Source organism: Scomber japonicus, chromosome 12 (genome assembly GCF_027409825.1).
Source record: "Scomber japonicus isolate fScoJap1 chromosome 12, fScoJap1.pri, whole genome shotgun sequence".
In the NCBI taxonomy this organism is placed as follows: Eukaryota; Metazoa; Chordata; class Actinopteri; order Scombriformes; family Scombridae; genus Scomber; species Scomber japonicus.
Window position 1 is genome coordinate 18580916 of NC_070589.1, and position 17151 is coordinate 18598066.

General features: G+C 42.3%; 1 protein-coding gene across 3 annotated transcripts in view; it reads right to left on the minus strand.

Annotated features, from left to right (window-relative positions):
* Positions 1-791: 791 nt before the first annotated feature.
* LOC128369162 (zinc finger protein 521-like) overlaps positions 792-17151 on the minus strand; it is a 93604-nt gene continuing 77244 nt past the window's right edge. For all 3 annotated transcript variants that reach the window (XM_053330155.1, XM_053330154.1, XM_053330153.1), the window contains 2 exons: positions 12063-12178; positions 792-1510 (listed from right to left, as the gene is read on the minus strand). In XM_053330155.1, coding sequence (XP_053186130.1) covers positions 1481-1510; positions 12063-12178 — 146 coding nt within the window. In that variant the 3' untranslated portion in view covers positions 792-1480. The remainder of the gene's footprint in view (positions 1511-12062; positions 12179-17151) is intronic.

Consider the following 17151-nt stretch of genomic DNA (forward strand, 5'->3'; position numbering starts at 1 on the left):
CCTCATACAGTTTTTAATATTTCCATCACATGTGCAACACAAAAAAATGAGGTCTGCCAAATACAGAACTCCATATTTGTACAATACATTTTAATAACATTGGAGATAACTGTCCTTTTGCTGCAGGAGATGGTGATTTCCTGTAAACTGTGTACGAACAATTCTCAATCAAAATGTCAAAACATTAAAGTTTCATACAAAAGTGCATCTCAGGTTCAATGAATGCAAAACATTTACATAACAGAATGGTTTAAAGTTTTCTATGATGCCACAGTGGCTTCCAGCTTGAGCAGAGAGAGAGCAAGAGCAATGGGACACTGCAAAGAAACAAAAGGAGTACTCGGGCACTCTCCAGGAGAGCCAGGGACAAAGTTTTAAAACTACGGTATATCCCCGAGACAGACTGGCATTATGTTCAGTCTTCATGACCCCAAATCCAAATGGATTGACTCCCGCATTTGCAAAAAAACAACAACAAAAAAAAAACATAGAGATAATAAAACATTTAAAAAAATTCCAGTAATCTCCAGGCTTCAACGAGCAGTAAACATTAACAACAGAAATGTACAGGTTGAGTCAGTGGGCTGGAGATTTCCCCATGCTCTGAGAGCCACATGGGAGCTTCACGCCTCTGTTCACGAGCCAACCGTAGGAACTAGCCTTTTCCAAATCTGTGTCACTGCGTTTGCATATATCAGCATCCTGTCCTGTTTTTCTGTTTTTCTGTTCTCTGTTTTCTCTCTCTCTCTCTCTCTCTCTCTCTTTCTCTCTCTCCCACTCTCTTTCTCCCCGTTCTCATCTGAACTCCAGCGCAGGCAGTGCAGATTAGTCGCACAACTGTCCTCGGCTGGTCCTCTGGTAGCCTTGTTAAGACAGACAGACAGACTAGATCACAGTCTATATGCTGGTGAATCAAGATTTCTACCCCATAATGATTGACCATGTCAGGATACAGAGTGACATACTGCGCAGTAGGAGTGGTGCTGATGAAAAGAGTTCTCCTGACAACATTTGCCGGTTCCTACAGCTTCCTACGCTCTCAGTGGCACCCTGTTTTTCCTTTACACAACTGGTTGAGTCCCATCTGGTTTGATTGACAATGTCATTGATCTTTTTTTTTTCTCCTCTTTTTTGAACAAACATTTTGAACTGTACATTGGCAAATACTGTATAAGATTGCAATATAGCTGTAATTAAGCAACACATGAAGAATTCTATGTACAAACAAGTTGGCTTTTTCTTTATTTTTGAAATAATGGTTAGTAAAGGACAGAGAGGGTTCTTTTATGCCCCCCACTCCCTTTTATTTTCTTTGCTTTTCTTTTTTCTTGCTGTGGCATGGTTCCTTGTGGTGTAACTGAATCGAAAGTTCAGTGCAAGACAGTCAGTGGGAAACTGCACTGACGGTAATTGGCGGTCAGACATTATTCTCTGCGTCATGTGATCCTTGTTCTTGGCCGTGGCGCTGATCTTTGCCATGTTAGCTGCTGTGCTGAGTCAACGTGTGGTTCTGCAAGGACACAAAAAAAAATGATGATCAGATACAGCAGATAGATCTTTTTCATTTACAGACAGACAACAAAACATTATTCATTTTCCATACCCAAGGACACTAATTTCCTTGCACCATGTAATTTATTTTAAATGTTATGATTGACAGGCACTGTTTTTTGATTGTCTTGACATTTGAGCATTATCATTATTATACTTTCATTATCCAGATCCAATTGACATGCACAAGAATCAATCAAATCTGTATGTGGATAAAGTTGGCTGTGGGATTGGCTGATGAGCATAGTTAAGGCCTGGTCTAACACAGAAGTATGAGCCCACTGACAGATAACATCCCATTCCTCAGAAATCCTTCCTCCCAATCAAAGGCTGTGTCGATGGAAACAGATCCTTAACAAGGAACTGCCACACCTGATGGAATATTGTCCTTAGAGTCTTGTTTATCCAGCACCTTCATGTATTGAATACACTACAGTATGTGCAGTATAGAAAAAAAGTTAACAAATACTTTAGGTGCAGGTGAGGCCGTTGACTATTTGATCTTCCACATTTCTGTAGATAGACACAATTTACTATGTAAGGATAACAAGCTGACAATATCACTCTGTTTTGCTGTTATCTCCCAAATTTATGCAAGCACACACACAGACCACTGAGAGTGGTTGTAGTGGGGCAGCTGTGCCAGGTTCTTTAAAGGGAGTGTGGACCAGGGGGTGTGTAACTGGTGTCCCTGGTGGGCTGAATCCAGGTCATCTTTTGAAGTGACTGCTAATCCCTTTAATGCAAACTACATGCCCCACTTGCTGCGCTCTGTTTAAAACACGGCCTTGGACTCTCTAAACTGGCATGGACTAGACACACCTGTCACAGAGTCATCAGCACGCATGCATGCACGCACAAATACACACACACCTCAGTGCACACATACATTTTGTCCTGCACATAGGCATATAATTCAGTGCACAAGTATGTAAAATGACATTATTGCTGCCTAACTAGTTTTTCAAATATAACAGAGAGAAAAGAGATTCTATCTAAAATGATTACTGCAACCTCAGTGAGAAGGTTTACCAAAGCAGTCACCTTCAGTCCTGTTGGTGCAGTATCCCTTGGGCAGTGCTAGGAGACGACTATTAGCCCCCCTCACATTCATTCCTCCCCTCTTTACCCTTTCAGCTGCCTCCATATAAAGCATTTAAACACCTCGACAGCTTTCCTTTCAGCTAGGGCGATTACTTCCCGACAGGTGGGGTAATAAGCTGTTTGACGGGGAGCAGGAGTGTGACCCCTGTAAGGGGTAGCGTGGCTCGCCTGGGCCCTGCTCTCCCTTTTTTAAAGAGGCGGCCCCGGACAGCTCCTCTGCTTCCTTCTCTCCTCTCTTGCTGAAATAAAGCTCCTTTAAGTGAGTCTGGGAGGAGACTCCCCATGGGACGCTCTTTCTCTCTCCCCACCTCACCTCCTCCCCCTCCTCACACTCCACCAATCCCCTACCCCCCGGTGAAGACATCCTTGGCGTTGCTGAGGAGGGACAGGAGCACGGCAACCTTATTAATGAATGCGGCCCATTACCCGTCAGCCTGGCTCCTCGGCGACTCCCAGAAGCCCCTGCAGTACGTGACTTCAAATGGCAGGATATTGACACGGGGAGAGCAAAGCGGCTAGCACTGAGTGTGTGTGCCCATGAGTGTGTGTGTGTATATGTGGCAGAGTGAGAAACAGAGAGAAAATTTGTGCTCAACTGAGTGTGCATGCCTTTGTGTGAGTGTGCCAGTGTGTCTAGGTATGTGTGTGTGTGTGTGTCTGTGGACCCCAAAGGAACGTAGCTCCTTGGATATAATGTAGGGCTCGTAACAGCTATTAGAGGGGAAAATAACCCCTCTGGGGAATGGCTCCCCCCTCTGCTTGTCCCAGCTCTGTCTGACACACACTGCATTCTACCTTTTCCTTAAACATGCCAGGAGTTTTCTCACTGAGGGCTTTCTCAAGGACGGTATTAAACGACTTCAGTGGCTGTGGCAGCCATGCAGACTAAAGGGAAATAGAGAAAAAGAGGGGGGAAAAACGTTAAAAGAAAATGAAACTGATACCTTTATCTCTGTGGATACTGAACTCCGCAGAGTAACTATAAACTGTTCTGTGTATGAGTATGGATGGTGGAAGGGAGGGAGGGGGATGAGAAGGAAATTCTCTCTCCAATCTTCATCCTTGTCAAGTTCTTCAAATACCCCTGCACTTGCACTGGAAAAGTTAAATACCTACTAACCACAAATGTCAAATTAGATATGAAATGCAGAACTCACAGCTTATGCAAGAAAATGACCAAAAATGTCCAGCACCCTGGCAAGGAGGATGTCACTAATGGTGTCACACCAGAATCACTGCAATTTAGGATTAGATGCCCTCCATTAAGCCTTTTAGCTCTCATCTCAACTCCCTCTTTCAATGCCATCCTATTCCCCCTGAAACTCTGCCATTCCCCTTATCATCCATTTCCTTCCATTCTATCCAACCCTTAATCTCTTCCTCGATCCTTTCAACCACCTGCTGGCCACACAGGCCTGCTGCAGGGCCCAGTTACCAGCAGTGTTCAGGTAAACCATAGCAGTCAATTCTCCACTAAATTAAATTTTGCTCTGATCAATAATGCGCACCCGCTTCTCTCTTATGAAGACTGGCTGCACTGGCTCAGAGCGAGCCTCTTCCCCCTTCTCTTATTCTCCCACCGACTCTGTGCCACTGTTAAACCACCGCTTTCATCTGATTACATCACCCTACTGCAACCCCCTCAGGGTTAGCAGAAGAGGAGGGAGAACACCCGGCAGGGGTCTTGTGTACCCATGCAAACAGGTGCAACACGTCTTAGGAATTTAACGCCGCTGCGGAGAGGGAGGGGATGAGAAAAAATGGGTAACGACTGGGGAAGAGCAGGAAGCGGGAAAGTGCAAGGAGGCTGGGGAGTTGATTTATTAACTAATCATTCTTTATGTCGTTCCCCATTGCTCTGGTCTCCATCGATAGCACCCGGTCTCCAGTGAGGCAACAGAGGTGCATCTCTTACATCAGCTCTGCAGAGGAAGACCAGTGGACTTGCAGACACATTTTCTCTTTCATCTGATCTGGCTGTATTAAAGATAATCTTCACATTGTCCAACATCACAGAGAGAGGATGTAAAGCTTAATCACAACGCTAACAATGTTTGATTAGCATAAAGTTAATACCTGCAGAGCACATGTTAAGTACAACGTGTCTGCAGCACTACCTGGTGTTATCCAGCATGTAACATTAAACCCAGGCTTTATCGAGTTGTTAGAGAGCTGAGTGAGCAATAACGACTTTTTAAGCTATGGCCTTTTCAAGACTTCACAAACAAGTAAAGCAGTGTACACTTTACACAAGAGTGGAGCTGACCAGTAAATTGACCAGAATCTGACATATTATGTATCACTCAAGTTCTACTGTAAGTGCTGTAATGTCAAATGATAAAAATTTTAGTGCATGATCGCACACTTGAAAATGGATTGTTTAAAAAGGTGTTAATGAATACAGTGAAACATGCTGTCATTACATTATATTAATGACAAGGTTCTTTCTATGTTATAACTTCTTATCTAAACTAATACATAGGAAAAACAAATGAAGTTGATTTATAATTCATCTTTTTAACTGGTGCTCATAGTTATAAACTCATTTACAGAAATTGATGGGTTTGGGTTGAGTTTTTGAGGCTGGAAGAACTGTCCCTTTAGAAAAGACATCACACTATTGAGCTTTTAAGATGCTTCATTTTGTGACTTCAAAACATATACACAACTTCATATAAAACATTTAAAAAAAAATAAGATGTGTTCAATTTTATTGACATTAATTAGCTATTTGTAGTTGACCTTTTAAAAAAAAATCATGAATGGTTACTCTCTCACAGTAAAGATTACTCATTAAAGGAACTATTTAATTAAAAGATTTAAGCAAATTCATTTTAACCCCTGCAGCTTAAGTGTCTTGTTTAGTTGATCTACAATCAAACATTTGAAGGAACAGTCAAAACTGTAAACATCCCCCTCTAAGCTCTGATTAAAAGTGTTATCAGTCTGCAGCGACTTTCTCTTTTACCCTGCATGGCTTACAGTATTCTGCATAGCCGCATCTGGAGCACAGGGAGTGTGCACAAAACCACTGAGACCTGTGCATTCCTGTAGTCATCACTCAGGAATTTAATTAACGCATAGGAGAACGTCACCAAATGATACTAAAACAAAGAACCCATGGTCTCTCTTCTACACGCCAAACTGCAGGGTGACTTTAAGCAATGAAAACACAATGAAAATTTAAGCTCATTTATGTTAGTGTAATGTTCGAGTTCCCTGAGATGAACAATGGACTTCAATTAGTGATGACCGCACTGCGTCTTAGTTTATTTGTGAAAATTCTGCCACTGTGTAAAGTGTTTTCTTAGCATTCAGGGCTGCTCTGGAGAAAAACAAGAGTGCTGCATTCTTCCTTGATCTTTAATGGTGTGTTGAACTCAGTCCAGTATTGACTCAGTCCTCCCTTTGTGCATTCCCTACTGTTGACCAGTCCACTGAGGGAGTAATCCTTCCCTGCTTTGACCTCAGGCCAAGCTTACTGCTGGCTAGTTTAGCCAATGAAGAACACAATCAAATAAATAAATAAATAATACAGCAGTTGGCATTCTCCACAGTCATCACTTATCAGGCCGTAGGGAGGGTTGACCCCAAACACTGTTGTGCCACAACCGGCCTGGTCTCCTTGGTAACAGACTGTCTTGTTTGAAGTGAGGTGGCCAGGGAGTCATGGTCATACTGTAACAGCACTAGGCTCGGGTGGAGTTGACAACAACAATGGATTTCAATGTCTTCCATGTGTGTCGTTTTGTGTCCGGTCATATCTGCACTGAATGCTTGTAAAAATATATAATAAATACATAATGTTTGAAATGCTTTGATTAGATGTCTAACTACCCCAACCAAATACTTCTGAGGTGTAACTGGAGATGACGGACCACCCTTTTTGTGGGCTGGTGCTTTGTAGCTCCAAATGATACTCATTACCCTGTCTAAGTAGACAAGTGAATGGTACTAGAAACACACTATGCAGTGATCCCGCTGTTTGACTGAGGTAGCAAAACAACTGCACAACTGCTGTGTTATTATGGGGCCTCATTAAGTGAGGAGAGAGTGGGAGACGGGTAGAGGGAAAGCAATAGAGAGAAGGCCAGCGAGAGGGAGAGAAAAGAGAGGAAGGGAAAAAAAAAACACAAGAGAGCGATACAAACTGTATTCTGAGGTGATAGCAACACACAGATGCCTTTCCAGCCAAAATGAAGACTATGACTAAAGAACCCAATTAAGGGCTTTCTTAGGGGAGCCATCTTGGGAGGGGGATGGGTCTTCCTGGGACACGAGCCCTGGGCTACATCCTCTAATTAGACAGAGCGAGGTGGGAGGATCTCTGCCTGTCACTGGGAGGGAGATGGGGTCCATGGGGTTCCACATGTCAGTCCCAGAAACAAAACACAATTACTCTCACATTTAACCACTTCAGTCAGGGACAGACTTTGACTAGGGATGCTACAGAGCACCCCCCACCCTCCCCTCATTCTCCCCTCATTCTCTCCTCATTCTTTGCTAGATATGCCATTTCATAAATGCAGAGATTTTTGAGGACTAAATTTTCTCCTGCATTTCCACGCTTCTCTGAGAAGGCAAGAGCTGATCTGTACTCTCATGTTTTTCAACCGAATGGAGGAGCGAATCAGAAAATTAGCTTCTAATTGACCACCAATTGGTGTCATTCAGCAGCCTTTTCCAAAACTGAAGAGTTAAATTACTCCAGTTTTGCAATGAGCGGATATGAAATTCAAGAGGGAATAATTGTTCTAATGCTGTTTATTTTGGCCTTCACTGCATTTTGTTAACATCAACAGCATAATAGACACTCGAAAATCAAATCACTACAGACAGTAAATTAAACCTGTGGTGAATTTCCTGAGACACGCTTAAAATGGTATTCATCAAAGTTGTTGAACAAGTCAACTAAGAAAGTAAAGAAGACATGTTTGAGGGAGAGTTCCGGTGATGGATTCTAGCATATACACCAAGCGTCTCCTCTTTGTTTGGATTTAACTTTCCCCAGTGGTGCAACAGAGGAAAAAGAAAAAAAGCACAGCTCAAAGGCTTCTGGGAGTTTTTGTCATGTCTCCCTCCAGACAATGTGTTTGCATGCACATATCAGACCCTAGGAGAGACAGAGACAAAGACAAATACATACAGCACACACACAGATGTATACACACTAACACATATTCACAGGCACACACACAGAGAGAGAATATCCTCCCAGGATCATTAGGTCTGTCATGCTGTCTAATTCTGATCCACCTACAAAACTAGAACACCACAATTGTGATACATCACTAGTCATCTAAGGGTGTTAATGTCCCCATTTACAGTGCAGAGCAGTGTGTGTACAGTGTTGTACATAATTATAAATAAGCTTAAATATTAATGATGGCACCTCACAAGCAGCCATTTTTTTCTCATTCATTGTTCTTTCATTTTGTAGTGCAACTTTTTGAAATGGTGACAGAATTCTGAGCACCTGGGGTGATGAAGAAGAAAACAAGTTGTCATATAAAAGGATGAAAAAAAATATATACAACTTTCAAAAGCGTGAGGAGCTGTCATACTTGGCAGATCAAGATATTCAGAGGAAATGTGGTGTTTGAGAGTCGCTTAGGGACAAACACGTCAAGCTTTTGTGCGACACGTTTGGGACGTGGGGCAATAAGGGTGTTTTTGGGGGCATATTTTAAAATTCATTACTTAAAAAAACAAATAAAACTTCCAGGGAATTAGGTCTCTATAACATGGAATTTTTAGGTTGGGGGGGGGGGGGGGGGGGGGGGGCGCAGCCTAAAATATTGTTTTTAAGATGACAGAATCAACTTTAGTAATTGCATGCATTATAATAACCTCATTATTAATGCAAAACCTAATTTCTTTAACTCATTTCAAACACTTGTTTCCTCTGCTGTGCTCCCACTCCTCTACAGCCTCCTCTCTCTTCAACTGTCAATCTCTCATTTTCTCTCCCTATTTTCTGCCTTAGATGGACGTTATGACATGCATAGCTGTTTACACTGACCTGGTGACTGTGAAGCCTATAAATATGCTTAATTAAAACAGTGGAATTGGTCACAGCTTGGCAATAATGGCTATCACACGGGGAGAGGAGAATCTCATTTGTGTGGGGAAGTAGAACATGATGCAGATGTGCTCTTGTCACTTTCAGCACTCATTAAGGCCAGGGAGCTTCGGATTGTCTTTGAAGGAATCCTTTTAAAAGACACTCCAATTAAGGTACGTGTCCTGCGGGCGTCTGAGGAGAGGGAGAAGTCATGCAGTACCCCAGCCCTTCCACTCCTCCGTCAATCGCAGCGTGACTTAACACATGACTTACAATCTCGTGTCACTTCCAAGGAATGATAATGAAATTGGAGGATGGAGGGAATAAAAGACAGCACAGCTTAAAAGGGACAAGGGAATCTCAGGCAGAAAATGTCATCTTCACTGTTGTGTAACTTCAATCCCATTGTCTTGTCTTTGGAGGAATTGGGATCATTGGGAGAGAAGCCTCCAACTGCAGTCCTCTAGTACACAGCACTGCTAGAGGAGCTGAACTAGTGTGTTTCTTCACAAATGAACTGCACTCAGAGAAATGTCAGATTTAAGCTGTGGCTAATACTGTGCATCCATCAGTTAATGAATCTGGCTAATTAATCCAGCCTTGTAGCATTGTCATTGGCTCAGTTCCTTCCCCAATGTGAAAAGCTACTGTATCTGAAGCCACCGCATGGGGAAAAGGAAGTTTATTATCAAGTTTCACATTGCAATGTGGTCTTTGCTCGAAGGACCAGGGACTTTTTTTTCTCATATGGGGACAGGCGAGAGAGAGGCTGCTTTTAAAATGAGAGGCCAGTAGATCTTATTTGGATGAGAGGATATAGTGAAACTATGTCTCCTAGTTGCTTAAGGGGTGGGCAGTAGTTGAGGGTCAGAGAGAGCGCTGCACAGCGAGCCCCCCATCAGCACCTCATGAAATATCTAGACTTTGCTCCATATTTTAATGGGGCAAGGGAGAGGGATGCACAGGGTGGAGGCCGTGAGTGTGTGTGATGGTGGAGGGGAGTCCTCTGGAGAGTTTCGGGGGGAATGGTGGTCTATGCATCTCAGTGCTTATTTTTTGTCTGTGAAAAAAAGAGGAAAGAGAGAAATGGAGGGAGAGAGAGGAAGAGCAAGAGAGATTATTCTCCTTTGGAATCTGGATTCTGGGGCACACAGGCCCAGGAGTCAGTCAATCTGGCCGGTCTGAGGGGGGCGGCTGGGCGGGGGGTCCTAGGAGGGCTGATTAGACGGATGCTCTCCCATCATCCATCTCGACAGGCTGGCGAAAATTGGCTAGCCCCTCGCAGGGTAGAGTTCACGGGGGGAGGTGGTGGAGGAGGATGTGGAGTGGTGCACTGGATACCTGTCACAGCCTTTGGTCTGTTTCAGGATCTCAGCAGCAAATTAATAAAATATCGTTCCTGCTTCCCTTTACCTGCCGTGGCAGTTCTCTCTCTCGTCGCTCCTTCTCCCAGCTTGCACTGGCCCTTTGACCCCTTCGACTACTGTGAGAGATGAGGAGCCCAGGCAGCCGGCGAGTGGGCCAGAGTGTCAGGGAGAAATAGGGAGAAACTCCAAACTCAAGAGCTGGCAAAGAGAGAGAGCTTCCACTTCTCTCACTGCTGGAAGACAGCTCTACTTCAGACAGACTGACAAACAACTGCCCTCTGTCAGTGAGACATTTTGAAGTGTGATGCATGGGAAATGGCAACCGCAAACAAACAACAACCAAAAACAAAAGTCCAGCCTGCACTTTGTTGAAGAGGTTTAAGCTACAGAGAGTGAAAAGGCAAATGCAACATCCAACGTTACTAAGTTCAGGGGTTGCATCTTAAGATAAAGATGTATGAAAAACAAAGGTTGGATTGGGTCACAGTATTAATGAGCTGTAGATTTCCCTGTATAAACATGTTTAGAAACAGTATATGTGTGTATATATATGTACTAAGCATGTGCTGAAGTGACTGTGAGCATGCAGTCACCTGGGACCACCTTTAGAGTATTGCACAGGTTGAGCATAATGATCGTCTTATCCCCTAAGCTCATTGCTGCTCTCCTTTCATAACCCTGTTTCACAACAAAGTGCCATAGATCTTTCATGTTCTGCTCTTGTCTCTTCACGCACAGAGTGTAAAACAATATAATCATGCATGAAACAACAGCTCCGGGAGGCGGAGATTGCTTCATTCCAAAAAATGTCAAACAAAAAAAGTAGGAAAACATCCCCTGGTTATTTGAGATTGTTTACAGGTACCTGCAACAACCCTGCCTATATAGAGAACACTCGTACCAATGAGAGATGAAAATGTGATAAATAGGAGGCCTTGGCATGAATGAAAAGACTCCATGTTGGCAGTTTGTAGAAGCATGAGGCTTGTTAAATAACCTTCTCCATTGTGGAGTTGCATGATCAGGACTTGTTTTATTCATGGTTTCGTTGCTCAAATGACCAGTAGATAATGATCACATTCACCTTCCTCCTGGCAGACACACGCCTCTGTGTTTACAACCTGAATCTCAATATAAAAATCGTTGCCGATCAATGGGCAGCCAAGCTCTGTATACTTCCTCTGGCTAACTGCTAATGCCTAGTGCTGCTAATCCACGTTTCAGATAGATGTATTTGGAGGATATGGTTGGGAGCTATAAGCTTCTCTCCGTGCTTTAAGGCAAATTAAAAATAATTTGAGTGATTGGATTGAACAAGGTGGTTATAGGCTACTCATATTTTAATGATTCGGTTTCAAAAGGTAATAGAAAAAGATCTGGATATTAGAAGTGTGCCATGTGTATGGTAGAGAATCCCCCAAACAAAACAGAGCTGCTTGAAAACACCTCCACTGTGAAATAATATAATAAGGTCTGTTTCATTTTTTCAGGTTCTCCAAGGACCAAAGAAAAAGATTGCTAGAAAATGGATTATCTCTCTAACATTGCAAGTTCATAAGTCCAACTACTAACTTTGTTGAAGGGCAGATACAGTCTCCCAGAGGACAAAGCTCATATTTAGCCATGAGGCCTCCTCTGTGATTAGGAGGGGAGATGCAGGCATATTGACTCAACTGTGTTTTTGCCTCTGCACTGTATGTAATTACCTCTTCAAAAACGAGCATTCCACTAATCCTCTAATTCCAGATATTTTAGTGCTCTGCTGGTCTAATAAGCAAATCAAATCATATCTGCACATCACAAATGAGTTTTGGAAACGGACTGAAATAATTCCTTCTGAGTCTCTCATCCCAGCCGGGAAGGAGGGGATAGCCGGAATGCAGTGAGTGGTGTTTAGTGTTTGTTAAGCTGTCATGTATGATTAGCGGCTGCAGTATCTGCTGGTGGCCCTTTTACACCCCCAGCCCGAGGCTCACCTGTAACTCTGTCTGGAAGAAGAACTTTTGTGGGCACTGCGAGCAGTCATAGATCTTATCCTCCTGGCCGTGGGCAGAGAAGATGTGCTGCTGAAGCTTATTGGCCTGGACAAACACTGCTCACATAAGAAGAAAGAGACAAAGGGACATAGGAGAAAAAAATGTGTAATTGTTAGTGCATACTTTATAGACTTTATGTAGACTTTATATGTCCAGTGCATGCCTTATTTCAAAAATTGTCACTCTAACATGCATCTACTCTCTTCTTACTGTTGACTGTCATAAATTAGACTAGGCCCTTGTTGCCTGCATTAAGGGAACAAAGACAACATCATAATTGCTTGAATAAAAATTGTAGACAGACTATGTCAAATGGCAAAGAAAATTACTTAATTACAAACAAATGAATGCACTATTAACAATATAAAAACATTGTTATGAGATATATAATTGAAAAAAAAAGCAGAGAACAATTTAGATGTCAACAGCAAAACTAGAGTGGTCATATTCATGGCACTAGAGCTAGTGAATGCATAATGTTTTGGGAATAATGATGCTCTTTATTTAGCACTACTGTGGGGACAACAAGCTGGAAAATAAACAACCACCAAAAATTGGCATGGCTTCAAGTGCAAAACATGGCCTCCATTAGTCTACATCGCTAATTATATTGACAATATAAATATTCATGGTGTTGCACTACTTATTCATGCAGACTCGGACTACATTCACCATCATATAAACACACAACTCGCTGGCACTTAAAACATATAGTATATATTTGTGCTTTAATTAAGCCATAGTCCACGCTGGAAAGCTAAGGGGGATGCAATTGTGTGCGTCTTGTGTGTATGTGTCTTGCGTGCGTGGGTGTGTGCGTGTCTCTGCATTCTCCAAGGAGCACTTCAAACATGCCGTTTGTTATCCCAGACCCTTGTGCTTTAAGGACGGCTGTCTAATCTCAAAGGTCTGGATGCTCTGGAAAAGTTAGCATGTGGGGGCTTCATTTGAATTTCTTACAGCTCAAAATAACTTTTCTTCTAATGCATGCACCGTGGGGCCACAAGGAGAGAAAAGAAAAAGCACAGCCACAAAAGGTGAGGTGTCTGTCGGAGATGGCTTTGGGGTCGCTGCAGCCCCGTGGCGGGGCTCTGCAACATTAACGTGTCCCAATTTGAGCTCACCTGGGAGAGCAGTTATTAATTATTGAGCTGTGTACACTTGAGACGCACTCGGCTTCATTGAATGTCACACTCCTGACCTGGGAAATAAAAGTTTAGATCCAGACCAGAGCAGACACGCTTTGGTGATGCTTTCAGACTGCTAATGTCTGGGTGACAGCTGTCTCAGGAACATGGCAGCATGTTAACCAGAAATGAACAAACCTCCTCTAATGAACAAACAACAACTCTATGGTCCATTTCTGAAACTAATGACCACAGCAATATGAAGATAAACATAATTGCAGATAGACGGCTGGTTTTACTGTCAGTTACAAAACATTTCCGGTCAAGGTTAAGGCCTCAGCCATCATGCATATTTGCGCCTCAGTTATGCTCCAAAAACGATGACAATTTTCTTTGTGGGGAATGTCATGCTCTGATTGAAAAAATGCGCTGATAAACAATAGCTTTTTCCTTTCGCTGTGTTTTGTCTGCATATACTGTACAGAAACAGGTCACAGCAGCTGCAGGAAGCCTTCATTATGTCTTTGGCTAGAGGAGGAAAAAGTCAATACAGCAAAAATAAAAATGGATTTGAGACTTGGGGGGCCTTCAAATACTGTAGAATAGGGCTAAACACAACTGAGATGTCAAGTTAGCTGTTTCTCCTTGTTTACATGTGCATCTGATCCAGTTCCAGCATGAGACACATTTCAATACCCACTGTATGCATGTATCAATTAGCTCAGCATTGATTCATATGCAAGTCGACAATGGCAGCTGATTTAAAGGGTCCAAAATGCACCAATAGCATCCACAAGTCTACAAAAATGTAGAAGCGGTAAATACTGACTTGGTTAATGACAGATAAGAAACTTAAGACAAATATATAAATTGCAGCTCAACAACTTTTTAGATCATTTGTACAAATCAGTTTTGCCAAGGCTTGTCTTATATTTATTATTATTAAAGCTGATTGCAAATTTTGCAAAGTTTACTTATATAAACTGACATTTTAATTAGTGGTGAGAATAATAATTCAGACAAATTCTTTGTCTTCAACGTTGCTGCTTACAGTTAGCATTTTATAAAGGGATAAAATGACCTGGGCAATGATGGGACACACTATTGGTATTTGGCAGCATGTGACACACATGAAATATGCCATGCAATGCCCATTTAGAGGAGGAATAGAAGCATGTCTTCCTACTGTAGAGGGTTAAAATGAGGACATAGAGAAACAGGGAAGAAATAATCCAAAACCACATCCAAACAGGATCAGTGGCTGGCCATTGTGTTTCTCCCTGCTGAGAATGAGAGAGAATAAGGGAGAGGGACAGAGAGAGAGAGAGTGAGAGTGAGAGAGAGCGAGAGAGCGAGACAGAGAGTGAGAGAGAGAGAGAGAGCGAGAGGGAGAGAGAGCGAGAGGGAGAGAGAGAGAGAGAGAGAGAGAGAGAGAGAGAGAGAGAGAGAGAGAGAGAGAGAGAGAAACTTTATGGAGTTCGTTGGCTGTGGAGCCAGAGCTGAACAGAGAGCTGAGCTGGGTTGGGCGTCAGGGGTGTCAGGGCTGAGGGGGCTGAGGGGGCTGAGGGGCCAAGGTCTCCTCGCTGTGGGGGATATTAAGCCCTCTGATTAGATCTCAGGGGCCGCCCATGGCAGACGTCTCCTTTACTACAGGCCCCAGCTCATCTTTATTTTGGCAGGGTGGTGCTCTCTGCAGGCTGCACTGCACCAATACTAAGCTGTTTGTGCAGGGAGGAGAAAAAAAAGTTTATCCTTTTTCCACCCTTTCTCCTTTTTATTTATTTATTCGTCTAGCCTACATGTGTTCATTTCTGCTTAATCCAAAAGTTCACAATGCAGAGGCTGATCCAAGTTCTGAGGCAACACAAACAAGTCAACTGGGAAAGTTGATTTGGAGCTAAAAGCTGATAAATACTAATTTTGGGTTAAAGCTAAGCCGATGTAGGCTTATGGATACGAGGTGTCATATTTAAACAGCAAATTTTTGGCAGGAACGAAACAAAAAACTAATTAAACTACTGTATTTGTCAGACTCGTACTGTACGGAGTTGAAAGCAGAGCATCCTGTAGTTTTTCAAGTTTGTACATCATGCTGTGAGTAGAAGACAAGCATATAAACACACACACACACACACACACACACACACACACACACACACACACACACACACACACAAATACACACATGTACGACTTTCATCAGGCACACTTTCTTCTGTTTTGTTTGTCTTAAGCACATATTCCCAATCACAATTTCCACACCAGCCCTCACTACTGCTCCTAAGGGTGCAGGCAGACACTTCTAGCTGCAGGCTCCCCCACTTCTGAAACCTGTCAAATCTGTCCTGGGAGAGTCAGCCTCTCTCTCATCATCCAGGGGCTTATGGACCTCTCTCCATTTACCCTCCCTCCCCTACATAGCTCTCTTTTCCTCCTCCTCTTCCTCTCTTTCATCTCATATCCAAACTTGCCAGTTGCAACCTTCTCAGCTTCCTCCAAGTTTTGTCTCCTTTTCTCCTCTATTTTGTTTCCCCTCATATAATGTCTATGACTTACTTTTCCCAATACTTTTCCTTTGGTCTGTTTTGTGGTATAATTTGTACTCTTTCTGTTTCCCTTATGTGTGGATTGAGGATAATCAGGTATGTCAAAGGATGAAAATCACTCCCTGCCTCCCACCTAGTTTTGGGTCACATGGGGTAGATCAAACTAAAACACAGATATCAAATTAGGGGGTGATCTTTTAAGCAAAGAATAAGCTTGTTATTTAAGTGACCCAGCCCCTATCACTGCCACCAAGTTTTGCTTTTGGATTCATCTGTAAATAAAAACAAAACACTGAATATCTGGTAGTGAATTATAAAAAATTAACAACCTAGATTTACTTAAATACTTTTTTTACAGTTTTAGATATTACTTGACTATTATCATTTTTATACTTCTACTGCCCCTCATTTCAGAGTGAAATATTACAATTTCTACTTGACTGCATTTAGCAGACAGCTTAAGTTATTCGTTTACTTAGAAATCATATGGCCATCTACAAACAAACTACCCAACAGTTTAATTTTGCTCCACATTGAACCTACAACATTAAAATGCTGCTTACATGCTGTTAATGCATAATAATCCAGTAATATTACATGGGGAGCAATTCTACATAATGACTTCTTGTAGTTGTGATATTTTGCTGACAGTACCGCATGTGGTTATGTTTTGGACAACAAAAGCAATTTGGTTAAGGTTAAGAAAGAGATTGTGGTTTTTGTAAAATGTTAATAAAGTAAATATGTTGTGTCACTGGTGCCTTTTAGAACACTTCACCAAGACCACAATTGCAGAACTGAAAATGCTTCAACAAAACCACAAAAAAAGTTGAATAATGCTTTAGTTCCTACAAGCACAAAACATTGCGCAAGTTGCCTGATATGGCAATTAAAAATGTTTCCTCATTATCTAGATTAAAAAAAAGAATCAGGGTGCATTTGCTGTTTCAATTAGCATATCAACATAATTTCTATGAGGTAGGGCTGTGTACATTTGAATTAAAAACGTATTAGTAAGTATTTTAACTTTGTTGTACTGCTACTTTTGCTTAAGTAAATTCAAATATGTCACATTGAACACAATAAAAATAAAAGGTCAGTTCATGTTGGGCTGTTAAACTAGTGTTGTTTCTCTGTTTTATGGCTGGATCAACTTGAAGAAATAAATTCAAGGACAGCTATGAGCCAATTTCTCAATCCCACCTTTTCCTCTGAGTGCTCTGACAGTCTGCGTCTCCCCTGCATCCCCAATAGAGGGAGGTCTTTCAGTCCATCCATACTCTCCTCAGCCTGCCTTCCCCACAACCACAGACCTTCGCCCATCTGTCTGTCTGCTCTGCGACCACTGTCCTGAGG